This window comes from Vipera ursinii (assembly GCF_947247035.1).
Source record: "Vipera ursinii genome assembly, chromosome: 1".
NCBI classification, from domain to species: domain Eukaryota; kingdom Metazoa; phylum Chordata; class Lepidosauria; order Squamata; family Viperidae; genus Vipera; species Vipera ursinii.
The window spans coordinates 234,071,491-234,099,307 of NC_139512.1; the positions used below are offsets into that span (position 1 = coordinate 234,071,491).

A 27,817-nucleotide genomic window follows, 5' to 3' on the forward strand; every position below is an offset into this window, starting at 1 on the left:
TAGAAACTCAGGATTGCAAAGCTTACAGAAACATCTTGGTTGGCTAGGTGTTATTACCGAGCTACTCAAATAAAGAATGCCTTTTTTAATTTATGGTGCACAGGGATTACTTCTGAGCAGTATACTGAGTATACAGTATACTGAGCAGTACAATCAATAAGTTTATTTTATTAGATTTATATACTGCCCTTTTCCGAAGGACTCAGGGCGGTTTACAGGGCATTTTAAAATCACACCAATACAAAATACAAAGTTAAAAGACAAATAAAAGATTAAATTATCCCTGAAAATAAAACCCCAGTTAAAATTCTCAGCCTGGGCCAGAGAGCTCAAAGAGCCAACTCTTCAGGTCTCAGTGGAATGAACGTAGGTCAGGGGCAGTCCTGAGCTCCACGGGCAGCTGGTTTCAGAGGGCAGGCGCACCCACAGAAAAGGCCCTCCCCCTGGGTGTTATCCGCCGGCAATCTTTTACCGGCGGCACCCTGAGAAGACCCTCCCTCTGCGAGCACACTGGACGAAGGGAACTTGATGCTGGCAGCAGGTGTTCCCTCAAAAATCCCGGACCCAAGCCATTTAGGGCTTTATAGGTCATCATCAGCACCTTGAATCTCACCCGGAGGGCAACTGGAAGCCAATGCAGCTCACGGAGTAGAGGTGTTACATGGGAATATTGGGAAAACCCCATCACAACTTGCGCGGCCGCATTCTGCACCAGTTGAAGCCTCCGAGTGTCCTCAAGGGCAGCCCCATGTAGAGAGTGTTGCAGTAGTCTAAACGGGAGGTCATGAGTGCATGAGTGACTGTGCGTAGGGCATCTCGGTCCAGGTAGGGTCGCAACTGGCGCACCAGGCGAACCTGGGCAAAAGCTCCCCTGGTCACGGCTCCTATATGATCTTCAAAATTGAGCCGTGAGTCCAGGAGGATGCCCAAGTTGAACAGCCCAGAAACCAAAATGGAGCTTTGCAATTAATTATTTCACACTTCCTTTCAGCTTGATAGGGGGGCCATTGACATGCACTCATGGGGCATTTTCTTTAACCAATACTGTATTATCTAATGACAGCATAGTGTAGGCTACAGTTTCCCCATCATCTCTACTATGATCTGATGGAAAGACTGTCATTGTCAGCTAAACTGGACAGTCTGTTCCATAAGACAAGGATCCCTAACCCCCAGTCCATTGACCGGCATTGGGCCGCGACATGCCAGAAACCGGGCTGTGCCAACAAGCAAAGCCCCATCCATGGGATTTAGGCAGCACATGAAACCATGCCTCCTCTGGTCCATGGAAAAACCTCTCTCCACAAAACCGGTCCCTGGTGCCCAAAAGGTTGGGGGCCACTGCCATAACAGATTTAGCAGTCTTTGAAGTGAAAAGCTAATGTAACGTAATGTTTTTTTAAAAATATGAAATCAATGTAAACATTTCATTGCCAGTCTTCTGTTCACAAAGATCCGCAATAATACATGTAAGGAGGAGTGTCTATTGTCAACTTGCACTGTTTAAAATAAGCCCATAGTAGATGTAAGATTGGACTTCATCCTCTAAACACCCTAGGGTGCTATTACTCAGATAATTAGATACTGGAGCCAGGAGTGTTTAGAGTAAGGGCATAACAAATCAACTCCACAACAAATAAATCTCACCCCCATACACCCCCATTTTGGCGGAGGTTTCATCAGAGAAGAATAATGCAGCAATTAGTGTATATTATGTGATACGTTCATTGCTATGTGGATAGTTTTTGCAGTATATCCTGGCACTTTCTTAGTAATCATTATTTTTGCTGCAGTTAGGATGTTGTGTGCATCATATATTTCAACAGGAGCTAAGAATCATGGATGGATGTGCTCTGCCCCATTATTTCTCACAATATTGTATGTTGCAAGGTTGGAGAATTGTTGCTGCAAGTGCATCTTGAGCAGTTGGACCATTATTCTGTGATCTGCTTTGGCACTACTATCTCTTCTGCATGATTCCCTCCAATATAAATACTCTGAAGTCATATTTAATGCACTAGGTCTCACTGCAATCTAAAATGGCCACACCAAATGGAGTTGAATGATTGTTTCAATTGCAGTCTTAGCACAACAGGGGAGAATGTAGCCAGCAGGTGAACTAAATAAATTAAAACAAATGTAACAGTTGATGCTGAATGTGAGGTGAGGCTGAATGACTCTTCAGTATTGGAATTTTGTAGCGAGGGAATACACGGACACTAAGGATATAAACCATTGCATTTTAAATAAAAGTTCAACGTTCACAAAATTGAAGGCATTTTTAATACCGCTGAAGCCCCAAGCAATTATAATTACACGAAATAGATGGCTACTTGTAGAGGTTCATGCTATAGACCCAGCAACAAGGAAGGAGCACAATTGTATGGAATGTCTTTCTTAATAGATTCATATCAGATTGTACTATTAGTAGACTATATGTTAATATATTATCAATTCATATTAAATGTATTAATAGATTTACACTATACTATATACTGCTTTATATTATTGGCCTTCTTATGGATGTTGCACGTGTTACTGTTGGCACATAACAAGATGTACTGTCAAATTGCTAAACAATTGACTAGAAGTAGGATTAGCATGAACAATTCGCAGAGGGTATAGCAAATGTATAGGTTCACAGTATTGGTTCCCCATCTAATAATAGAGAAGTGCATTAATCCCAAAAGAAATAAATTTAATAAAACTGAGATCCTGGAAGGAAAAACAGGGAATGGTTGGAAAGGCCTGAGGGTTTGGCCTGGGGAAGAGAAGATTGCAGGGAGCTGCATGACAGCTGTATTCAAATATCCAAAGGGCTGACATGTATAATACTAGGAAGACTTTTTCAAATATTCCAAAGGCAGAACAAGAAACAATGGGCTTCAGTTGCAAGGAAATAGATGTTCTTAGTTGAACATCAGGAAACATTTTCTAATAGTAGCTGCAATTCAGCCATGGAACAAGCTGCCTTGGCAGTAGATGGTGGACGGAGAGAGGCAAGGAGGTCTCCTTCAATGGAGGTGTTTCATTAGAGGCTGGATGACTATTTTGCAGAGGATGCTATAGTCACAGATTCTTGAATTGGAAAGGAAGTTAGACTATATATATATATATAGTCTAACATATATATATGTTTTCTAAGGTTTTCGCAGGTGTTTGTATGTGGATCTTTGGTCATTCGGGTTTTTTCCCGCATAGAGTTGAGGGTGTAGGAGCAACGTTTCGACGGAATCCCATCCGTCATCCTCAGGCTGGTGAAGGTAAAGGTTCCCCCACACATGCGTGCTAGTCGTTTCCAACTCTAGGGGCTGGTGCTCATCTCCGTTTCAAAGCTGAAAAGCTGAAGAGCCAGTGCTTGTCCGAGGACGTCTCCATGGTCATGTGGCTGGCATGACTAGATGCCAAAGGCGCACGGAATGCTGTTACCTTCCCACCGTAGTGGTCCCTATTTTTCTACTTGCATTTTTATGTGCTTTCGAACTGCTAGGTTGGCAGAAGCTGGGACGAGTAACAGGCGCTCACTCTGTTACACGGCACTCGGGATTCGACCCGCCAAACTGCCGACCTTCTGATCAACAAGCTCAGTGTATATGTGTGTGTGTGTGTGTGTGTGTGTGTGTGTGTGTGTGTGTGTGTATGTATGTTATGGAAATTAGGATACATAAATACAGTTACAATATGTATAAAGCTGTAAGTCTATTCTATCCAAAAGTAAAGTGACAAAACAAGGCACTCTGAGGATTTTTCAGAATCCTTATTTAGAGTTCTGGCTTTTCTGACACTCATTAAGGTGCATTCTAATAGGGCAATTTCTAATGGAGCTGAACTGTATCAACTTTATCCCAGAGCAGAAGAGAATCCAAACAAACTTATTCTGGCTGAGAATTTCAGCCACTATTCTGAAACTGGCCAAATAAATTTTGCTGAACCGTCTACGCTTTAAAACAAAAACAAAAATTTGAGTAGAAGCCCAGCATTTAATATCAATAGATGTGAGTGACTTTTAAAATCCATATAATCTTAGCAGCACGGGGAAAAAGAATAGCCAGGAAGAACACCCCTAGAACAGCCTCATATCAGCTAAGTATTCCCCCATATTGGTCTAGGATGATAGAATATGTAACCTAACAGATGTTGAGACTATCAAGTTGGGAAGGCCGCATTATATAATAAAGCTAACAGGTAAATAGCTCATCATTTCTTCATTGTATTTCCCTGTTATTGTTTTAGTAATTAAATATTATTTCCAGAGTTAACTCCCACATTCCAGATAAACAAAAGCTTTGCTGTGTACAAAGAGGAAACATGTGTTTCTATTCACTACACAATTTGTATTGTGTTACATCTTTGGAAAGCAACTAATTAGACAATCAATACTTTGTCATCCTGCGAGATGCAAAACTATCAAGGCAACTGGGTTCCATGTACTGTATAACGGGCAGCAGCACTTCCTTCCAGGTAGCGTCTGTGAGCATCAGCTGAGAGCATTAATGAAGAACAACTGCCACTGAGTTTGTGATCAGAGTTGCAACCTTGAGCCCTTGGATCTGCACAGCAAGGTTCCAAAAGGGAGGGAGGGAGGAAGGATGGCAGTTTTGCAATAGTGGCAAATATCTGCAGCTCGGGTGTTGGATGAGGGTGAAAATTCATTCTCTGAACTTGTGGGTTGGTTTCTGAACTCTTCATTACCAGGTTAGGTAACATCTTCAGCAGAGTTTAAGGGATGTCAGTGTCACTGTTCTTCTGTTTCTAAGGGCTTCATGTGTTCAATACCTCTTGTGACCACAAGACCCATTACAAGACCGTCACTTGACACACCTCCACCTCACCCATCACAAGACCTACTGACCACTCAAAGCCCTTATAAACAGAAGAACACTAACACTGACATCCCCTAAACTGCACTGAAGATGTTAACAATAGCACTTAGGCTTCTATACTGCTTCACAGTGCTTTACAGCCTTCTCTAAGCACTTTACAGAGTCAGCATATTGCCCCCCATAAATCTGGGTCCTCATTTTACCGACCTTGGAAGGATGGAAGGCTGAGTTTGAGCCTTGAAGCGGTGAGACTTGAACTGCCAAACTGCTGGCAGTCGGCAGTTGGCAGTCAGCAGAAGTAGCCTGCAGTACTTGATTCTAAGCACTGCGCCACCACGGTTCCTATGAAGTGAGGGGCTTCATGCTTCCTCACCAAAGACCCGGGTGGAACATATAAACAGACTGACTTTTAAGCATCTATCCAGCTATTCCAAAAGACAACTGTTTCATCAGCATCCAGAGCAGCAAGAGTGTGCATGTGTGTCAAAAATGGCAAAAGAAGGGAAATGGAATCACCATTCAAGTCCCACTCCTTCATACATGCACTCAATAAAGGAGGCAGACCTTAAGTGATCATACTGCTTCTGTTATCTTCTGTTTTTGGTGTGCCCTTCCAGATGCTGTTAACATCCAGCATATCTTTTATCTTCCAAAAAGGCTCATTATACAATTCCCAGAATTACTAGCCATTGTGGCCATTGCTTTGGAATTCTGGAAGTTTTAATCCCAATAAATCTGGACAGCATTAGGTAAAGAGTCACTTACAATATTTTTTTTTAAAAAAATAGCATAAGTTTGGTAAAACCGAAATAGCCACTTGATTGACTAATATAAGGAACTGAAAAGCCATAGATAGCAGATCATACAGAAGTAACAAGATGCACTTTGGCTAAATGAATCCCATATATCTCATTTACTCCAGATTTGTTTTCTTTTTTTTTAATTTATACATTATTTAGTCTATTTATAATTGTAGACAGATCATTTGGAAAATATATAGAATTTAAGGAGGATAATTAAAAAGTTGTTCTGAATACATACTGAAAAATATATTTTGTGAACACTGAAATTGCATGATAAATTTAACTCGTCGGGTTATTATGCAAACTTAATTATGCTCTTTGGCTTGGCTCCAGAGTCAATCTTCTGTGAACAGGAATGTTTCTTCCATCCACAGAAAATTTCCAGTCCAGTAGAACTTTTCTGCTGATAGGACGAGGAAGGAAGCAATCTTCAGTGTTTCCCAGCCTCAATAGTCCCCTATCTTTTTCTCTGACATTGAACATATAATTTGGAAGGTTGAAGGACTCTTTGGAGCAATGTTGAAAGAAGACAGGAGGTTGTAGAGAGATCAAAGATCTGACAACTATTGCTCCCTCCAATCATGGTAAGGGCAGCATTCAAATCATAGCTTTGGATGCTGGGGATGATTTCACCAGTTCAGTAAAGATTCTGGATCCTTATTTTATCAGTGTTCTAGGCTTTGCAATGGTTTTGCTTGTGTGTGTGTGTGTGTGTGTGTGTAAGAGGTAAGATTTTCAGACATTTCTCCAAATCTGTGGTTTCTTCAAATTGATTTGTATGAATAGTTGAAAGTATCCATACTTCTGAGTATAAGTTGTATGCCCTTACTCCCTTTGCACTTGTATGTTCCTTCATAGACCTTCAGTTATTGAATGGGCCTCAGTAACACAAGATTTATTCCACTCAATTAAGAAGACTTTTTTACTCTGTCCCTTCTGATAACCATTCCCAAAATTAGGTGGTGAAACTAATGAAATAGGATCAGAGGCACCTGTGTAAATGCAAAGGATAGCACAGTCTTTCATTTTCTTTTGTTGTTGTTGTTGTTGTTGTTGTTTATAGTTCATTGATATATTGGGTGCTTCCCATCATCAAATGAAAAGTGCCTTGTGTGGAAATATGACTGAAAACTTAGATATAATCCTTCTCAGTGTTAGCTTTTTGGAAAGAAGAAGATAGTTTATCAAAAATACAGATGGATTCAGGCAACAATAGGTGGCACAATTTTCCAGGAGCTGCTGCTACTGTGCATTCTAAGCAAATTTCATTTAGGGGAGTAACACTTAGGGGAATAGCAGTCATGCACAGTTAAAGTGAATTTTTAATTAAATTATATAAGGAAAAAACTTTAACTTGAAAATTAAAGTTTTTTAAAAAAAATCCTGTGTTAATCCATTGAAATTATAATTATGAATAACTTTTAGTCTTGTCTTATAATATAATTTTTTTAGATTTCCTAATCTTTCTCATCCTCCACATGTACAATGCAGTGGTCAAATCAGGAGCAAAATGATTCTGAATCATTTCACGGTTTGCCTGTAGTCTTAATGGATGATCTTAGGCAAACTTAGCTCATAGAGAAGCACTGCTATAATGCTTTGCATATAGTACTAAGTGTATCATTCCACTTAAATAGAGGAAGACTATTTAAATAAATGGAATGACATAGTTGGCTTCCAACTTTCATCATTAATGCATCAAAAGTCACACAACAAATTGACTGCTTTAATTGCATTTTCATGTCTTTCTCAAGGCCCTTGAAATTTACATAGGAAATGACTACCTATATTATAGGCAATCTATATATTATGAGAGATATATGTGAACCAACTGTAGCAAAAATGGTTTTGGAAGAGAAAGCCATGCCACAAAAACAACATACAAATTAAGCCTTTGCTAATTTGGAAGCCAATAACCATTTCACCAATAAATTTTATTAGATTCTGCACAATCAGGGCTTCTTCTCTTCCTGTTTTCCCTTGGTTACCAAACAAAGCATTACTATCACTGGACAGAGTGGTAGAATTGGTATCCAAAACTATGCAATGGAGACAAGACCACAAAAATCCAGGTTATATAAACAGACCTTTGTACATCCCACAAAGAGCATCATGAATTGTGGCTGATGAGACTAAATAACTTTTTAGATTTCTGTTTATTCATCCAAGCTGGTTTCTTCTCCTACAGGAAGACTTGAATTCATAGTTTCCTAGTTTATAATGCAGACTTTAACCACCAAACTGATTGTCTAGAAATTATCTAAGCTTAATAAAATGGGCGTGAGTGTGCATTATAGACAATATGGTTTTAAGTAAAACAAAACATAATTTTCTTCCTTCTTCTCTGGCTGAGGTTTATGGTCTATTCACAGTGGACTGAGTTTTAATTTTAAATATGATGGCAATTAAACAAGCTCTCACAGCTCTAACCATCATATCCTGAAAATAGTAGTATTCAGTAAAATATTAGGCTGTTGCTTAGTACGTTCCATATTAAGCACCCCTCTCAATCGAACTGACTTAAAAACTGAACACTGTTTTTATGCTTAAGCCATATCAGTTTCCCTTAAACTAGCATCTTCTTGAATATTTAATCATCTCTGATAAATGTATTTCATTTGTGCTTGAACAACACAAGACAAAGTAAAACAATATTCAGGAGGACAAATCCAATGAATGTTTGAGGTTCATCCATGGCAGATATATCTAGTAAGGGCAGTTTCCAAGTTTTTAATAAATAATCTTCTGTTTTATAGTTAAATGGCATTTAGGGCTAAGCCTTATTTTATGGGCTGGTCTTGAAAGTATTTATAATGCCAAAGGATGATTTCTCAGGACATTGAAGAATAGTTGGGACACAGTGGGTTGGGATGATGTACCTTTTGAAGAAAAAAGGACTAGTGTCTAAGGATTGCTATTTACAGTAATGCCCATGAAGTAAGAGGGAAATCCAAAGCAGGTGGTTCAAAGGCAGAGAGAAGAGGTTGGTATCTGAAGGCGAAAACTTTCACTCTTCCACTCTAGCTTCTCTCTATTTTAAGGACCTTGGGGAGGGAAAGTAAGAGAGTTTGCTGTTCCTGGCAGAGTCCTCCCACTAGTGCATAAGCAGAAGCTTAGGCAATATGTGAATAGCTGCATACGAAGCTTGGCAATGAACCTGAGGTGGGCTAGGGAGATTATTTATGCAGAAGCATGCAAGGGAGAAGGAAAATATCCCATTTTAATATGCAGTACATACAATAAGTGCTAGCAGTTTTGAGTTCTTTCAAAGCCCCCCCCCCTCAAATGCCTTTAATTCACAGGAGCGCAAGATTAATACCATGCTTTGCCTCTTCACTACCCCACCCCCACTCCTGCCTCGTTCTTTTTTCTCCGCACAAGGAAAACGTGGGTTGGTACCATTTTATTGTTCTGTTGGGGAAGATTTGAGCAGGAGCTTTTGTCTTTTTACAGGGCTAATCTAATCAGGGATAGGTGGTTGTTTTTAAAAAGCAAAACCAAAAGGTTGGCGTATGCGGGGCGGGGGGCTGGTGTGGGAGGGGGAGAGGAAAAGATCCCTTAATACTTCCAACCAGTCCTCTCCCCCCACCCCACCCCCCAAATACCCCTGGAACTGAGACGGGAGGGAGGTGAAAGGATGAAATCGAGTTGGACAAGGGGAAGTCTGGAGGGCGACCGGGTGTCTCTTTGAAGATGTGGTGCCCTGATGAAATCCACCCCACTGCTAGAGGCGCGGCAAAAAAAAAAAGGAAGGAAGGAAGAGTTGGAGGAGGAATGCTATTGCCGGTTTCCAGGGTGAAATCCTCCGGCTTGAACGTTAAAACCAACGGGAGCAAAAATCTCTACCTTAACAGCGGCAGCAACGAGCGTAGCGAGCAGCAGAGGAAGACCTACGGTAGAATCGGCCAATCTCAAATCAGTGTTAATCAGGCAGATATCTCACAGCCTTCTGCATTTAAATTGCACAGGCGTCCAGAGGGGGGGGAGAGAGAGAGAAAGAGAGAGAGAGAGAGAGAGAGAGAGAGAGAGGAGAGAGAGGAGAGAGAGAAGAGAGAGAGAGAGAGAACAGAGAGAGAGGAGAGAGAGAGGAGAGAGAGAAGAGAGAGAGAGAGAGAGAGAAGAGAGAGAGAGAGAGAGAGAGAGAGAGAGAGAGAGAGAGAGAGAGAGAGAGAGAGAGAGAGAGAGAGAGAGGTTGTAGCCTCACATAAGCGTGAAGCCAGACCCAGGCAGCGATGGTATGCACTGGGGGCCGGGGTGTGTGTGTGTGTCTGGGGAGGGGAAGCAGAGAGGGAATGCCACAAGAGGCTTTTGTTTTATTCCCCCCCGCGGTGAGTTTTTGCAGTGCTTTGAGCAGTTAGGAAGCGGCGGACGGCGGGGAAAAGCTTCCGCTTCTCGGGCTGGCAGAAAAGAACTCCGAAGCTGGACGTGGTTTCAGCACCAAGAGCTTTGGACAGCTCACTGCGTTCGGCAGAGCTGCCTGCTCGTCTTCTACGCCCCCCCTCCCTTCCACGCCGCCTCTATTCCTCCCCCCCCCCGCGCGCATTACTGTACAGCTGGAGATGCATCTAAATTAAGTCCTATTCAACAACAAGTAGATCTCTTCTGTCCGGGAACCCACACTAGACTCTGCTCTCAATTAAACTGCCTTTTTCTTTTCACGGAATTGACCGCCCGCCGTAATTATCCCGATTTTCTTTCTCTCTCTCTCCCTCTCTCTCTTTCTCCTCCTCCTCTGCCTCTGCCTCTCTCCTTCCCTCCTTCCCTTCCCTCCCCTCCCCCCCCCTCTCTCTCTCTCTTCTTGCAGGAACGACTCTTTGGGAACCTGGTCCACCCAGGGATGTAAAACTGTGCTTACCGATGCATCCCATACGAAATGCTTATGTGATCGTCTCTCTACCTTCGCCATTTTGGCTCAGCAACCTAGAGAAATAGTAAGTAACAAAGGAGGGGAGGGAAACTTAAAAAAAAAGAAAAGAAAGAAAGAAAAACCACCCTGAGTTTAATGGAAAAGGCTGAGAGAAGGTTTTAATGCATTCCGGATTAACTCCAGATATATTTCAGTAACCTGTATTCAGGAATTATATTCAGTGCTGCGGGTCAGAAAGAGATTGGATCTTCTCCCTCTGTAGCTTACAGTTTATGGAAATGAATTACAGGTTTTTGCCACATAAACAACTACTGTCAATTTCAGATGTGAAACAGATCCTATTTGTAAAGTGGAAACTTAGCAAATTGTAATAGACTACATTTAAGAATAAATTAATAAAATAGGAATGGGCGAGATATTTCTGATCATTAGTGCCAGTAGAATAAGGAACCTAGCCACTCTTGTTAAACAGATTGCAGTTGTGCATTTTCAGAATAGGGAATATATATTATTTGCTGACATTTATGAGAGACAATTCTATATGCATAAAACAACAATGTAAAATAACTAAAAAATAACTGCATATTTCTGTTTTTTTAAAAAGCCCTGCCTATTAAAATAGATTTCAAAGTGCCTGGGCAACCTAAGGGAAACAGTGTTAGGTGTACAGTCAGCAATCATCTTACCTGTAACCTAGAAGTCTCTGACTGAAATAAACTCAAAATCCATTTTAAACACTGTTTTATATTGCCTAGATGACACATCATATCTAGATAAAATGTAATTTACACTGGAGCCTTTAGGCTTTTCAGCAGCATATTGCTAAATCAAGCAGGGTGTCTCTGAAAACTTCTTCATTTAATTGTTTAATTAGCCAATAACATATACATTTTGCAATTTAAAAAAACTGATAAAAGAAGTGGAAGTGCGGGTATGTGTGAGGTATATTTGGTTGCATTAAAAAAGACTTTTCTTCCTCAAGGTCATTTACGCTCAACTGTGAAAATATTAAACATAAGAATTTTTACCCGTTTGTTTTAGAGGTCCAGATTTTTCAATTACTCTGGATTTTTGTGAATTTCTCCATTGGTGTTTCTTTTATCCATTTAAAGCCACAAGGAAAAAAAATGCATGACTTTAAGGCAAAGTTATTGTACTGTCAAAAAGTTTAGTCATAAGCATTGGATAAGGAACTGGATAGCATTTGATTTGTCAAAGTAAGCCAAATTATTTCTTCAGCTCGTTACTTTGGCTATCAAGGGAAGATGTAATTCCAAAATGTGTTGCTCTTTTTCTAAAGCTAAGAATCTGTAACGGCAATAAATATCCTGGCCTCCCAAGGAACTAACCTTCTTGGAAAGAAACAAAACTATTTCTTTGTTTGGTGAGTGAAATTGGCCTTGATCCTTATTCAAGGCCAATACAGTAGGTATTAATTTAGTATTCTGAAATCCCAGGGACTTAAAAGCATTACAGTCTCAAATAGAGGCTAAAGCAGGGAGGAATGGCTGCTTACTGATAATACCATTGACATGAAATCGCTATGTACCAATTAGATTTGCAACATCTTTTTTTGCTGCAGTTATTAGAATGTGATTTCCTCTGATAGATATTTGTTATGATCCACAGATCATGGAGTCATCTGGTGTTCCCTCAGTAACCCTAATAGTAGGCAGTGGCCTTTCATGCTTGGCTTTGATCACACTAGCAGTTGTCTATGCAGCACTGTGGAGGTATGTAATTGATAAGTGGTTTTGTAAAACCACTAAAGAAGCTTTTCTGCTCTAAATAAAAGAAAAAAAATATATGTGTTTCTTCTATAAGGGTTGCTAATTAGATATTGTAATCCATTTAAAATGTTACGTTTTGTTGTTAAGGTTGTCCTACTCGTGATTACTTTTTTTCTTTAATGGCATTAAGGACATCAGTTCTGACCAAAAAAAATTTTGTGAGTGCTGAAGCTGCAACGCACAATTAAATTTCCATTATATTCAAAGAATTTCCCTTTTACTTCTGTGAAGATATATGTGTATACTTCTATCCCCTTGGGTGAGAAGCCCTGAGGCTCTAATCTGAGACTATCATTCATTATGGTAAACAAAACAATTGAGTGAAAAGTACCCCTAGTACTTCAGCATTTCCACTAATGTAATCCTAATTCCTGTTGATTCAGTGGCACAATATTGCTTATTGCATAACAGGCCCTCAGTAAGTTCTGTCTTTGAACCACTGCATATATTCAGTTTTCTTAATACAGTGCTCTCTGAATGCACCCATGAATACACAAGTACAGAGAATACTTCACACAGTCTGAGACACCCCTTAGTGATTTTCACATACCAACAGCAATTGTGGGTTGAAGATTTGTGTGTGTGTAGATTTTCAGTAATTGAAAGTATCCTCAATGGTAATGACCTATAAAGCCCTAAATGGCTTGGGTCCGGGATATCTGAGGGAACACCTGCTGCCAGCATCAAGTTCCCTTCATCCAGTGCGCTCCCACAGGGAGGGTCTTCTCAGGGTGCCGCCGGTAAAAGATTGCCGGCGGGTAACACCCAGAGGGAGGGCCTTCTCAGTGGGTGCGCCTGCCCTCTGGAACCAGCTGCCCATGGAGCTGAGGACCGCCCCCGACCTCCGCTCATTCCGCCGGGACCTGAAGACCTGGCTCTTCGAGCTCTCTGGCCCAGGCTGAGAATTTTAATTCTAATTTTAATTGGGGTTTTTACTTTTTCAGGGACTGTTATAATCTTTTTACTTGTTTTTAATTTTTGTATTTCTTGTTTTAATTACCCTGTTAACCACCCTGAGTCCAATTAAATCCAATTAAATAAATAAAAGTAAATAAAATAAATTATCACCTGAGATTAAACTGATTATATGTGCTGCCCCTTAGATCACATTCACAGTGGAAGCAAGGGGAAAAACCCAATTTGAAGGAATGACCTTTGGCAATTTAAAAGCAAAGCAAACAACAACGAAGTAGCCACTGAATGGAAAAATGATACTAAATTACAGCATGCTTACAGATTATTCTTTCCCATGATATCTGAATAAGTAGATGTTTCATCCAACTGATTCAGAAGAAACAGAACATTTCAGAACTAGTTTATTATTAATCACTAATATATATTCATGCATGACACTGAAGAAGTAAATAAATGAATACATCTACATATATTAAAATGTGTAGGTTAACACACTAAAATACAATGCTATCCGAAGTTGCACATAGTAAGCATAATAGTTTTGGCTCGTGTAAACTATAAGGGTAAAGCACCATTCCCCCTGTGCCTTATTGTTTAGAAGTCAATAGTCAGGGGCAATGGGAATGGCCTTTGTGGAGTTTTACACTACTTATGGTCCAAATGGCTATAAAGCTGAATTATAAATACTGTATGGTGTGTTAATGACTATATCTTCTATTAAAATGAAAGTAACATGAAACTAGGAGTAGGAGTATATCAGTAGAGTGACCATAGGGAGGAAGGTGGGATAAAGCGATCCAGAGTCATTTAGTGAGGTGGATGGTTATAGAAATTGAACAAACAAAATAAAATAAAATAAAATCAGTGGAGCAAAATAACTGTCCAGAGGAAAACACTACTTGAAAAAACATTGTCCAGGTCCCTTTAAGATAGAAAGGAAACCCATCATGTCTGTAATAAATTGATTGGATTTCATACTTCTGTAAAATTACTCATTATGTTTTCTTCAGTAACTATGTAGCAAAATTGCTTGTTTGGGAATGATTCGTATTAAAAAAAACCTTGTAAATCTGAGGTTTTGATTGAGCAAATCAAATCTTAGTATAATTCTTTGATTAAAAAAAATTGTAGCAGCTTTAGAATATGCTTGGTTCGGTATAATCAAACATATATATTTTTTCAACATAAAAATGAGGTCTTTCATCAATCAAGTTTCATACAGGATTTGCACAATTTGGACAAATATATATATATATATAAACCAAATATATATATATATATATATATATATATATATATATATATATATATATATATATATATATATATATATATATATATATATATATATGTGTGTGTGTGTGTGTGTGTGTGTGTGTGTGTGTGTGTGTGTGTGTGTGTATATATATATATATATATATATATATATATATATATATATATATATATATATATATATCCAATGTGCAGTATCAGGTAGCTAAAAATACATTTTATTGATTTAAGAAAATAAATTATATCTTGACATACTAAATATATTTTACAAAGTATAACATTTCAGAGAAGTTTAAATTATTTAGTAATGCTAAACTTTGTATTAACTCTCTGTGAAACTCACCATTTTAGGAGCAAATATCTTAGATCAAAATATACATGAATGGAAGTTTGCTTGTGCAAACTTTCCCATTCTTCCCAATAGAACTTTGATGTCCATTATCCTCAAACAGTTTGTTATGAGGCACGTAGCTATAGTAGAACATGGAGTTTGTGAAACTCTCTAAATATATTACTCTAATTATCAGAGGGGGAGTAAATACAATATATTTACAAGCATGTACAAAATATTTGTCTTAAATTGAATGACAAAGCCACGATTGTCCATCAAGTAAATGAGTTATTAATTGACTAAAATTAAGTTTGTGCAACAGTTACTCTTCAGCAGTGGAATGAATTATCCTTTCTAAGGTCTGTAGACTTTGTAAAACATAATTAAGCAGTACTTTAATTAGAGAAACAAATGTAGCCAAACAATGTTGCATTTTGAATCTGAATAATCCATTTCTATATAACCATCAATTTAGCTTTGTTAATCATGTGAACATCCACTCAAATATTCCTACTGCATCTGTGGGCATAATCCTCCAGTAATGTCCACTGTAGATCTCATGATAATAGGAAGGACATGAGTAGATTTATCATACATACTTAATTCAATTCATAGTCATTTCTCTGTGGCATCTGTAAAAATAATTCCCCAGTGGACTGCAACCACTCAAACAGCTGCATCCTTTTGAAGTGGATGGTAGAGTATCTACTAATTTCAGTATCAAAATAATTCGAGATTGCAAACTTGCAGACCATATGTGTGTCTAATTTCTTATTGCTATTGAAATATTGTTTATTTCTTTGTTCCCAATTCTGATATTAATTACTGCTAGCCTGTACAACTCCAAATAAAAGAGGTTTAAATACTCATTAACTTTTCGTTTAAAAAGTTAATTTTAAACTACTTATGCTTTAAAATTGTTATTAAGTACTTAAAAATATCAGTATTATTTGTTTTAATAAGAATTTACTGAATTAAATTCTTTTGTGTGTGTGTGTGTGTGTGTGTGTGTGTTTTCCTTGAACAGGTACATCAGATCTGAGAGGTCCATAATTCTAATTAATTTCTGCCTATCTATTATATCATCAAATATTCTCATATTGGTTGGACAAACACAGACACATAACAAGGTATGACTAAACTTCCTTTATATTTTAATTGCTTGCAATCTGTTTTTGTACAGCTGGGTTCTTTTCAGTTTTGGCAACAACAACAACCAAAAAAAAAAGACCCTTTGCAGAAATTGATAGCTATCTGATGAAATATTAGGAAGTAGAAAAAAAAGGTTCAACATGTTTTGTTGAAAATCTTTTTTTTTTCCTTTCCAACCCTCCATTTCCTATAATTCCTTCTGGATAATTTGTGTTTTCAATAGCAAACATATGTAGATCTCAAAACTGTAATAGTTCAAAGATATAATGCATCAAAATCATATATTCTAGCTCATTATGGTAACTATAATGAATAGTGTTACAATGTTTTTGTCTTTTGTTAACACACTGACATTCAATAAAGATAGATAAATTCTTAGAAATTAACATCTGAGTATACATGTATATCTGATGAATGTTAAAGCAAAACTAGATTAACTGTCATAAAATGAATTGTTGGTATGTTTTTTACCTGCATTGTTCAGTTTCTTTCATTTTGTCTTAATGGTGTTTACTTAGTTGTGGCAAAAAAAACCTTTTATTTAATGGTTAATGAGATATGATTCTCAAACATAAATTAGTTTTCTTGACCTGAAGCACAGGCAAATCCATTGGCAACACTGGTGTTCTAATTCTAAAGTCAATGCACAATAATTTTACTAATTTTAATAACTTTTACTTTAATACATAAATTTCATACATAAGCATAAGCTTAGTTTCAACTATTTTTCTATTAGTTTAGGGATCAGACTAAGTAGTCTGATTCAACCACAGTAATTTGTACAGGTGTGAAATGAACGATTTGTGTAAATTCAGAGTTTAACACAAATATAATCTCAAGAACTGTGTTTTTCTAATTCCTTTAATTTTGAAGTTTAAAAGACTTAAGGAAATTAAGATTTCATGTGGACCTAGTATGTGAACCCTGTAGTCTATGACTTTCCAATTGTCAATTCTATGATTTACTGATCATGTTACTATTTCCAGCTGTTGAGAAACTACTTAGCTAAAAATTAGGTGTATAAAAAGAATGAGGTTGATTTATACTCTGTTCCTAAGAGCTGCTGCATTGTCAAAGACATAATTGGAGGGGCTTATCATTAGAGCAAGCAAGTTGCACAGATCCTGTTCTGCAGTGCATGAACCATAGCAAATGTTTAGGATTGTACTGTCACTCCAAGTAAAGCTGAGGAGCTAAGATAATTTTTTTGACATTAGCTGCACTGTTGATCCCAGTCTCTTTTTCTCTCGAAATAATTAACAATCTTAGGTATTTCTTTGTAACATTTATCTTCATGAATCTCATTATATCTTTCAAGTTGATATGCAGATGAGATGCTGTCCCAATTTATTATGATCCGTGGTAATTTCACCATTGGCTTATCACATTGTTCAAGGAAAGAAAATCAAATTCTTTCACAAACCTATAGTGCAGGGGTGTAACACTCAATTTCATTGAGGGCCGCATCAGCATTGCGGTTGCCCTCAGGGGGCCGGGGGGGTATGGCCAGGGTGGGCGTGGCCTACTGGGTAGGCATGGCTAGAGTGCGTATGGCCTACTGGGTGGGCATGGCCAGCTCTACATCGTTCGCATCAAGGGTGCCTATGGAGGCCTGGGCAGGAGTGGGACAGATCTGACGGTCTCTGGGCCAAGGCCAAGGAGGGTCTCTGGGCCAGGGCCAAGGCAGTGGGGGCTGTTCCCTCACTGTTTCCAGGATGGCTTTGTGGGCCACATGAAACTACTTCGTGGGCCGGATCCGGCCCCCAGGCCTTGTGTTTGACATGTCTGCTATAGTGTTTTGATAATGCATTGGTGGATGGCATAGAATTAAAGTTCATTATTCTGCCTGGACTAGTCCAATCCTTAATATTGCAGTATCTCAAATCACAGGATAGGCTTCTTAATTAAATTAGCATGTGAAGAACTATATGCAAGTAGCAGTGCAAGGGAGAAGGAAGAAAGTTAAGCAGCTGTCCAGCAATAATCTTTGTGAAAGAAGGTTGTCCCCAAACTGTGTCATTTTATGGAAGTCCCTGAAAAGTGTGTTCACTTTCACTGCCTAAATCAGTCAATCTACATGAATTCTGAAATATGAATGCATCAATCAGGTCTTCAGAAGGGTGCCACCTTCATTCATCTACAGGCTCAATTTTATATACATGCTAAACAGTCACTGTATTGGATATTATCTTGCAGGAAAAAATAGCCATGCCTGTGTGAAAGTCACTATCAAGCCAACACCGAATACTAAATCTATGAATCAGGATTTTTTTTTTTTAAAAAAAAACTGTTTTAAAGTTAAGTTCACTAATCAGTAGGTAAGAGGAATTTGTGGATTGAAATTTTATTCTGAGGAAGCAGTTAACATAGAAAGACTACAGCAGACATGGCAAACACAAGGCTCAGGGGCTGGATCCGGCCCGCGAAGTGGTTTCATGTGGCCCGCGAAGCCATTCTGGAAACAGTGAGGGAACGGCCCCCACTGCCTTGGCCCTGGCCCAGAGACCCTCCTTCCGCCAGAGACCCTCAGATGTGTCCCACTCCTGCCCAGGCCCCCATAGGCACCCTTGATGCGATCGATGCAGAGCTGGCCACGCCCACCCAGTAGGTCATATGCACTCTAGCCACACCCACCTTGGCCACGCCCACCTGGCCCCCTGAGGGTAACCGCAATGCTGATGCGGCCCTCAATGAAATTGAGTTTGACACCCCTGGACTACAGGGTATACTCCGTACTTTTATAGTGGAAAAGGTGAGGGCAGAATTAACCATTAGTTCTCATTAATGGGCTTTATGATTATGTACCATAAAATTTCAAGGACTTAAAGGGACTGCAATTTTCCCTAAGTGAATTATGGAAAATAATTCCATAAACAGGTGGCCTTTGCCAACATCTGTAAAGCATATATTGGCATGGTGCTGCCTGGTATTTTCATTTACAAAAAAAATCTTTAGCATAAGGCCAAATCTAATATTCAGTGTTAAACCCAGGAATATCTTATGATAGAACTGAATTGCTTTACATCCATTAAAGTAAATTTAAGTTGCAACCGACAAGTGACAACCTAAATCTATGTTGGTTGTAAGTGTATGGCAAAGCTGAGCAATTCTGGATGGCATTATGGCTGACAGTGATTTATTTATCTTTTGCCCAAACCTCTCGCTCAATGCTGCAAACATACGCAGGCCATGAGCGAATGAAATTTCTGCTAAAGCCCCATCTCCCTATTTATTTCTTCTCTGCTTTTGAGCAATTCCACATACTACATTGGAAGCTGCATCTGATATTTGTAAAAAAAAAAAGTTAAAAAAATTAAAAAGCCACATAACTGTTTCCAAATTGGCTTGCTGTCTCCTACTGTGCTACAAAGAATTGGATTTTAGATTTTGTATTTTCTTACTTGCCGCTTGAAACCATTAGATTGTACTCTATTTTAAGCATACTGTATTATGAAGATCTCTTTCCCTCTTCAAGTCACCGATTGGCATCATGACTTCATTTTAAACACACACAAAAAATCCAAAGTGTGCAAGCATAATTTCTGAGTTATTCTGGAAGGGCAAGAAGATTATTTAAAGTAATGGCAAAAAAGCATCAAGGCAGAAGCTAGCTAAGGAACTTTCCTTATTTCTTACCTTTAATCAGTTGGTATGCCCTTTATTTATTTATTTTTATTTAATTGGATTTGTATACCGCCCTTTCCCGAAGGATTCAGGGCGGTTTACAGGGGATTAAAACAAGAAATGCAAAGATTAAAAACAATTACTTTATGTTAAGTAGAGTTTGCATGACACATAACCCTTTGAGATACAATCCTACTTTGTCACAATACATGGAGAATATTGTTGACATCTCTAAATAATGAGACTTTTGTAGTACTCTAATTAAGACTGCTGAAGGAGAAGAGATTCAGAAACTAAGTGCTAAATAGGCTATCCAATTGATTCTTACAGAGGTTGTTAAAGTCAGAAGGCTAAAACAAGATCCCCAAATAATTATTTCTAAAATGCTAATGCAGGGGTCTTCAAACTTGGCCCTTTTATGACTTGTGGACTTCAACTCTCAGAATTCCTTAGCCAGCGTGGCTGGCTGAGGAAATCTGGGAGTCGAAGTCCACAAGTCATAAGAGGGCCACGTTTGAAGACCCCTGTGCTAATGCTTATCAATGGAGGATATAGAGCATGTATTATAGATCCATGTCTGATCGGATTAACTTAAGATACTAACTCCTAATCTCAACTTCCTGTATCTAACTCTGTCAGGGAAATATCCAGAATAACAAAATTACCTTACCTTGTCAGATTGTTGGCTCATCTGTTTCAGTACTGTATTATCTATATTAACGAGCAGTGGTTCTCCAGATTTTCTTTTTGAGGTCTTTGCCAATTCTAGTTTAAGAGTCCTAGGGTTGAACTGGAATTATTTGTCTGCAGAGCTTGTGACTTGATACTGAGTTAGGACTTGTATCAGTATAACTCTTCATGGAATTTAGTTGATCAGGTTACTAACACTTCATATTTTTTCATATTAATTACTAGAGTATGATTAGATGATTCCTCTTCCCTCACCTCAGAGAATGTAGGTAAACATATGGATAGGATAGGATAGGATAGGATAGGATAGGATAGGATAGGATAGAATAGAATAGAATAGAATAGAATAGAATAGAATAGAATAGAATAGAATAGAATAGAATAGAATAGAATAGAATAGAATAGAATAGAATAGAATAGAATAGTTGGAAGGGACCTTGTAGGTTATCTAATCCAGCCCCCTCCCCAGCTCCCAGGAGTCCCTACACCATTTCTGACAAATGGCAGTCCAGTCTCTTCTTTAAAGCCTCCAGTGATGAAGCACCAACAACATCTGAAAACAGTCTGTTCCATTGGTTGAGTGTTCTCACTGTCAGGAAATTTCTCCTTATTTCCAGGTTGAATCTCTCCTTGATTAGTTTCCATCCATTATTCCTTGTCTGGCTTTCAGGTGCTTTGGAAAATAAGTTGACCCCCTCCTCTCTGTGACAGCCTCTCAAATATTGGAACACTGCTATCATGTCTCTCCTGGTCCTCTTCACTAGACTAGCCAGGTCCAGTTTCTGTAACCATTTTTCATATGTTTTAGCCTCCAGTCCCCTAATCATCTTTGTTGCTCTTCTCTGCACTTTTTATAGAGTCTCTTTTTTATAGTGTGGAGACCAAAATTGGTTGCAGTATTCTAGGTGTGGTCTTACTAAGGCTTTATAGAGTGGTATTAGTACCTCACATGATCTTGAATTAATCCCTCTGTTAATGAAACTTAGGATTGTGTTGGCTTTTTTGGCTGTTGCCGCACACTGTTGGCTCATATTTAATTGATTGTCCACTAAGACTCCAAGATCCCCCTCACACTTGCTGCTATTTAGCCTGGTTTCACCCAATCTATATTTGTAGTTTTGTTTTTTCTTGCCTAAATGTAAGACTTTACTTTTCTCTCCATTGAATTTCATTTTGTTAGATAGGGCCCAGTATTCAAGTCTGTCAAGATCTTTCTGGATCTTGAACCTATCATCTAAGGTGTTGGCTATTCCTGCCATCTTAGTGTTATTTGCAAATTTGATAAGTTCCCCTTCTATTCCCTCATCTAGGTCATTTATGAAGATGTTGAAGAGTACTGGGCCTAGGACAGAACCTTGTGGAACCCCACTGCTTACTTCCCTCTATGTAGATATAGTACCATTGAGGACTACTCTTTGAGTGTGGCATTTGTCATCTGATGGTGATGCTTGTCTATCCCACTTTTTTAAGCTTTCCAAGAAGTAGATTGTGGTCTACTTTGTTGAATGCCTTGCTGAAGTCCAAGTATACCACGTCCACAGCATTCTACTAGTCCACCAATTTAGTCATCTGATCAAAGAATGAAATAAGATTAACAAACCCATGCTGGTTTCTAGTTATAACTTTGTTTCTAGAACAAGTATATCATGCCTATCAGTAATATCAGTATATTACCCTTTCTTTGGTTGATACTCTATTTAAGGTCACATATAAAAATTTTCTTTACCAACACGTCCAGACCTAGAGCAAGAATCATACAGACCAGTAGTCTCTTACTTTTGTGGCATAGTTGTATGGGTGTTAGATCTTTTGATTTTTGTCTAAGTAATGAAAAATAGTTTATGGAAAATAAGCCTGTGCTAGGCAGCAGTGCTTTGTTTTGGCATGGTGTGTTACATGGTGGCTCCTGTTCATCACATTTTGAGGCCTCTTCTAGCACCTCCAGTAATTGGAAGAGGCTTCAGGTTTTGTACTACCTTTTCCAGAGTTGTTGCTTTCCCAGGGAAAATGGATCAGAATGAAGCAAAGCATGCCTTCAAAGCTTCGTTTAGCCCTAATAGAGAATTTGTGGGCCTTCAGCTGTTGCTAAACCACAATGCCCTATGCCTCCTACCAGCATGACCAATGCCACAGCTTTTTTGAAGTTCTAGTTTATCACAGTCTCTCATATCCATGTCTTTAACTAAATATTTTTAATTTGAAAATCCTGATGTTCTAATAGGTGGGATGAAATGTGGAACTCTTTCTCCTTCTAAGTTCTACAAACAGGGGGAAAGTGGTTGTCAGTCTATTCTTCCAAATGCTCATCGGGATTTCAAAATATGGTAGCTGAATTAAAATGAGCTTGGAGGGAAAATTACATTTCTTCCTAAGTATTGGTCTTCATCTGGAAACAAATGATAGGATTTAATCTTGGCTGTCAAATGCAAGTGAAGAGGAGCAAGAGAGTCCCCCTAATCACTTATTTGCCTTCTTTTAGAAACAGTTTTTGTTCAGCTTTTTCTCTTGAGTATGAAATATTCCTGGTATATTGTAGTTATCTAGAACTGAATATACTTCAATGAATTAACACAGAAAGATATTCTGATAGTTGAAAACACTTGAGACATGTTGATAATCATGTGGTTTCAAAAACCGAAAATTGGAAACAGGTAACAAGTTACTCGACTAAAATTAGCTTGTAGTGCACTGTCCCCTATTATTCCACCATGAATTGATTTGTTTTTGCTTTTACTATCATCAAATGAAATCTAGCCTTCTGAAAATCATAGTAGTGGCTTCTCAACAGAAGCACCTCAAGCTGTGAAATACTCTTCCACTAGAGAGTATTTATTTCTTAAGTGGCAAACAATGATATTTTAACTGTCCATTTCATCAGTGTTTGGGCATATATATCACAACATCATGGCTTTTAACAGAGGGTAATATATTTTGTTTTGTTTTGGGTAATGATAACTTTCCAGTGAAAGGCAGACTTCAAAAATGTTATCATAAAGAAATGAAATACATTCCCCTTTTCAGTCAGTCACCCGTGCTACTCTGTTCCGTTCTCCCGCTTGTTGAGGTTTCCATTTTCTCTCTCCCTTGCTCCCTGGAAATCTGTAGCTTTTGAACACACCCACTCCTCATTGGGTGGTTGGGGAATTTATTTTTTATCTTCTTATGTTGCTACAAAACCAGATTCCCTTTTGAGCTTAATCGCTTGTGCTGAAGGTTTACTATTTTGCTTATTTATTGTTCATTTTAATTGTTGTTTTTTCTTCTGATCTGCTGCCCACATAATATTGGTTCATGATGTTATTTGCAGGTGTGGTTTAGTTTTCTTACCGTGAATGTTTTGTTGTGTTCGTGTTAATTTTCATACTGAGGATGTTTTATTGAAACTTTAAGAGCTACAAAGATTGGATCATGATTGTCTAAACTTTTGGCTTGCTTGGACTTCACTGAGGGAAGAAGAATTGCCTTGGGCCACTATAGACTTTATAGAATAGTTAAAATATATAAATAGCAAATTTCCTTTATTTTTCTTTTACATTTTTTATTATATTGTGAGGCTGCATTACTAGATGTCCAGGGCCACATCTGGCCACAGGCCACAGGTTGGACATGACTGGTCTACATGATTTAGTGGCATACATATTTAATAAATAATAGTAATAATCATTGTAAGAGCTGGTGCTCATATCTAAATTTCAAAACTAAAGGAAACAATAGCCAATATTAGCTATCATGGAAGCCTCCTCTGTTGTGAGCCAGAGCAAGTCTTTGAAAACCATGTTTCAGTAATGAAAGTATAGAATTTCAGATCTTTATCTGATTCGATTTAGGGTCATGCTTGAGCCACTTCAATCTCATCCAGACTTGCCATTTGGAAAATGGAAATTGTTCATGTGCATTTTCAGATACCAGTCTTTAATTTATTTTTCCTTCTGAAAATCATCCCCATATCCAAGCACTGAAGGGTGCTAACATACCATAGGGCCCAGTTAAAGCAGTTTCAAGCAATCTGTTAGTGAGTCAAGAAAATTATTCTTGGCTTCCCATTCTTTCCTCCCACCTCACTCTCCAGTACTTCTATACTTGGTCAGATTCCAGTTCAAATAACAGATACTATAAATGAGAAGCTGCAAAAACCCTGATCTTACAAATTATCCTCTCTTATTAGGATTCTTCAAGGAGATAATTCATACTTTTAACACTATTACCACATACTCCTTCCCTGTTAGTCACTGAAAACATTCAGAGGGGATCAGATTGTTGCAATCATTATTATCTCCTTCGTGTCTGCATATAATAAAGACAAAATAGTTCTGGTTATTATTTGCTAAATCTTTTTGGAGATGTAGCGACTAAGGAAGAAGTGAGACAGATATGGAAAACCAGGGCTTTTTTCCTCATAGAACGCTCATAATGGTGTGCCGGCACCTTCTTTTTGCAAAAAAAAAGCTCCCTCTATTGGCTTTCAAAAGCCTATTGCAGTAGTAGGCAATCTTGGCTCTTTTATGACTCGTAGACTTCAACTGCCAGAAATCCTGAGCCAGCCACGCTGAGGGGAAAGAGAGAGGTTTCCAAGCTGAGCCATGCTGGCTCAGGAATTCTGGGAGTTGAAGTCCTTGAGTCATAAAAGAGCCAAGGTTGCTTACCCCTGCACTAGAGGAAGACATTAAAATTATTTACAAGGTTACTTCTTTAGGAACTAAACTTATAGAATATAAAACAGCTAATACAAAAAAGCCAACAGGAAAGAACCTCACATTTTTAATCTGCTTCTGTGTTTTGGAAGGTAAAATTAGATAACAAAATAATCTATTTCCTATGTTAACATCTTTGCAATGAAATCAATAACGGTAACAGGAAAGAAATGAGAAACATTTTTCTCAATGTAATATGTCTAATTTAGCTGATGCTAGAAAAAAATAGTATCTTTTGTAAATACTCTTGAAAACTATTTTGAATCTATGACCATCTATTACAACTAAACCACTTTAAATCAAACAATTCTTAAGAATGAAATATTCTTAATTTAGACTTTACATTTACTGTTTGGACTGTTGTGTGTTTTAAAAAATAGATTATTTAGAATCTAGTTATGTTGCACTTCAGTCTTTAAATAATTAACCTAGTATATACATAACAATATACGATGTTTTCCATGGTGAGCTTAACATCAATAACAACATTTATTAAAAAGGCTAAAATAATTTCTGGTGGTATTATCTGTACATTAAAATTTTGTTTAGTCACAATCTTTCACTTTTCACATTCTGGACAAGCAGTGGTCATGTAACCTAGCAAAAGATGTTACATACAGTATGTGCATAAGCGTAGTCAGTAGCATATGCCTTTTTAAAAATATCAAACATGCAAGGAAACAAAAATAAGTCCAAAATATCTGTATTACATCCAGAAATGCCAACTTTGCAACTAATATTTCTCATCCATAACTATAGCACCCTAAGGATACCTGCATACATGCAAATGCTTCTCTGGGATCAGTAACGCAGCAGGGATTGCTTTTTCCTTCCAGTAACAGATTGCTGGGAAATACCAAACATGGCCTTGAGAATTCCAATGTTTGTTACAAATTTTTCTGGATGTGGTTGGAAAGAGGCCTAGAAATGCCAGCACAAATACATCACACTTGCTGAACGTGCACACGCAACTAATTACAGCCTTCAATTATATGTGATATATCTAAAATGAGATGGGCTGTCTCAACTGCAACTTGCAAACCGTTCCGTTTTGTGGCAAAACAACCCAGGACAAGCTGATCAGCAGAGCTTAGAGAGGACTCATTAACACAATTTTTGGGAAGGAAAGAAACAGAAGGACAGCTTAACATCTTCCAGCTGATGTTGTGTTATGTAACATCTTCTGGGAGTTGAAGTCCACGAGTCATAAAAGAGCCAAGATTGCTTACCCTGGGCCTATTGGCTTTCAACAGCCAATAGGAATTGCTGCTGAGCGCGCCAAAAAACCCAGCCGGCAAAGATTGCATAGGCAAGTTTTCTGCAGCGAAGGCAGGAACTTTGCACCCCTCCCTGCTGACCAACTACACCATCTCAACTAGATAAGTAAGATGTTATTTGCAAATAGGATGGCAGCAAACAATTCAGGCTGCATTTACATCAGGGCTTTTCAGCCTTTTCAGAAATTGTACCACTTTTAGGACATGACAATATTCAAGCACCACCAGTGCTTAACAAGGTGTCCAAAACGTGACTAAAAAAAAAGGGGGGGGTATTTTGGGTTTCATTGGTTAGATTCATTTATTGTTATAGAAATGGCTAGTTTATAATATTATAGAAAAGCAAAAGGTTGAGGTTCAATGTCAATGCTTCCTTCTACTCCTGCAACAAAGGAAGTCAGAAGTTGGTGCCTTTTCTTTTTCCCTTCTCCCCCTCACTTTTCCCTTTTTCTCTCACCCTTTGCTCGCAAAAGCCCCCCCATTCACTCACACTTTGCTCACAAAAGCCTCCAGTCGCTCTCACTCACTCCTCCGTCTCTTTCAAAGGCACCTCGTTCAGTCTCTCCCCCACTCTCTCCGTCTCTTTCAAAGGCCTCTTGCTTGCTTGCTCACTTACTGCCCCATCGCTTCCAAACACCATTTGCTCATTTACACACTCATTTACTGCCCTGACTCTTCCAAACGCCATTTGCTCATTCACTCACTCACTTACTGCCCCATCACTTCCAAATGCTTCCAAACACCACTTGCTCGTTCGTTTATTTACTGCATTTGGAAGAGATGGGGCAGTAAGTGAATGAGAGCTGGTGCTGGAGGCCATCAGCTGTTTGGTGCTGGAGACCACTGCCACGAGGAACACAGCTCTGGGTCGGGGTTCGGAGCAGCTCTGGGGTGGGGGCTCAGCACGGGCTGTGGCATGGCAACTGCAGGGAGGGGAATCCCCACAGTGGCTGTGGGGAAGGGAATCCCCATGGCCTGTGGCTCCGAGCCGCAGGGTGGAGGTGCAAAGGATGGGCAGCGACGCCATAGCAAGACACCGGCATCACTCCCAGCACCTCTGAGTTCTGGCACCTTTTTTTAGAAAAAAAGCATTGTGGAAAACTGATGCTAACTAGAATCTGTGCTAGCTTTAATCATATCAATTCAGTTTTATTTTGCTACCCAGAAGCACACAGTCAATATTTGATGTTGAATACCAAAATCAACAACAAACTGGTTCTAAAAATGAATAGAAAGGTCAGGTTCTTAAAAGCAAAAGTTGTCGCAATAGACATAAGACTTTTTGTAGTAACAAAGTCCAATTTATTGGAGTGCACAGGATATGTTTTTAAAAAAAAATAGAAGAAAAAGGGGAAAAAAGTATACTGTAGAACTTGACTATTGGTTCCCTATGGCTTGATTACCAGTGAAAGTCCCTATAGGACACAAATAGCAATGTATCTCTATGGCTGAGACCTAGCCCTTTGAATTCTAAACAGGAGGAGGAAGAGGACACTGCAGAGGAGGCTTCTGGGAGATGTAGTCTCCATCAGAGGCAATGAAATCAAAGTGCAGGGGAGCAGAATTACAGGGCCCAGCT

General features: G+C 38.7%; 1 protein-coding gene across 1 annotated transcript in view; it reads left to right on the forward strand.

Annotated features, from left to right (window-relative positions):
* The window catches only part of ADGRB3 (adhesion G protein-coupled receptor B3), a gene marked incomplete at both ends in the record, with an annotated part of 540,315 nt that overhangs the window by 369,432 nt on the left and 143,066 nt on the right, over nucleotides 1-27,817 (forward strand). The window contains 3 exons of the mRNA XM_083351264.1: nucleotides 10,431-10,557; nucleotides 12,123-12,226; nucleotides 15,832-15,934. Coding sequence (XP_083207390.1) covers nucleotides 10,431-10,557; nucleotides 12,123-12,226; nucleotides 15,832-15,934 — 334 coding nt within the window. The remainder of the gene's footprint in view (nucleotides 1-10,430; nucleotides 10,558-12,122; nucleotides 12,227-15,831; nucleotides 15,935-27,817) is intronic.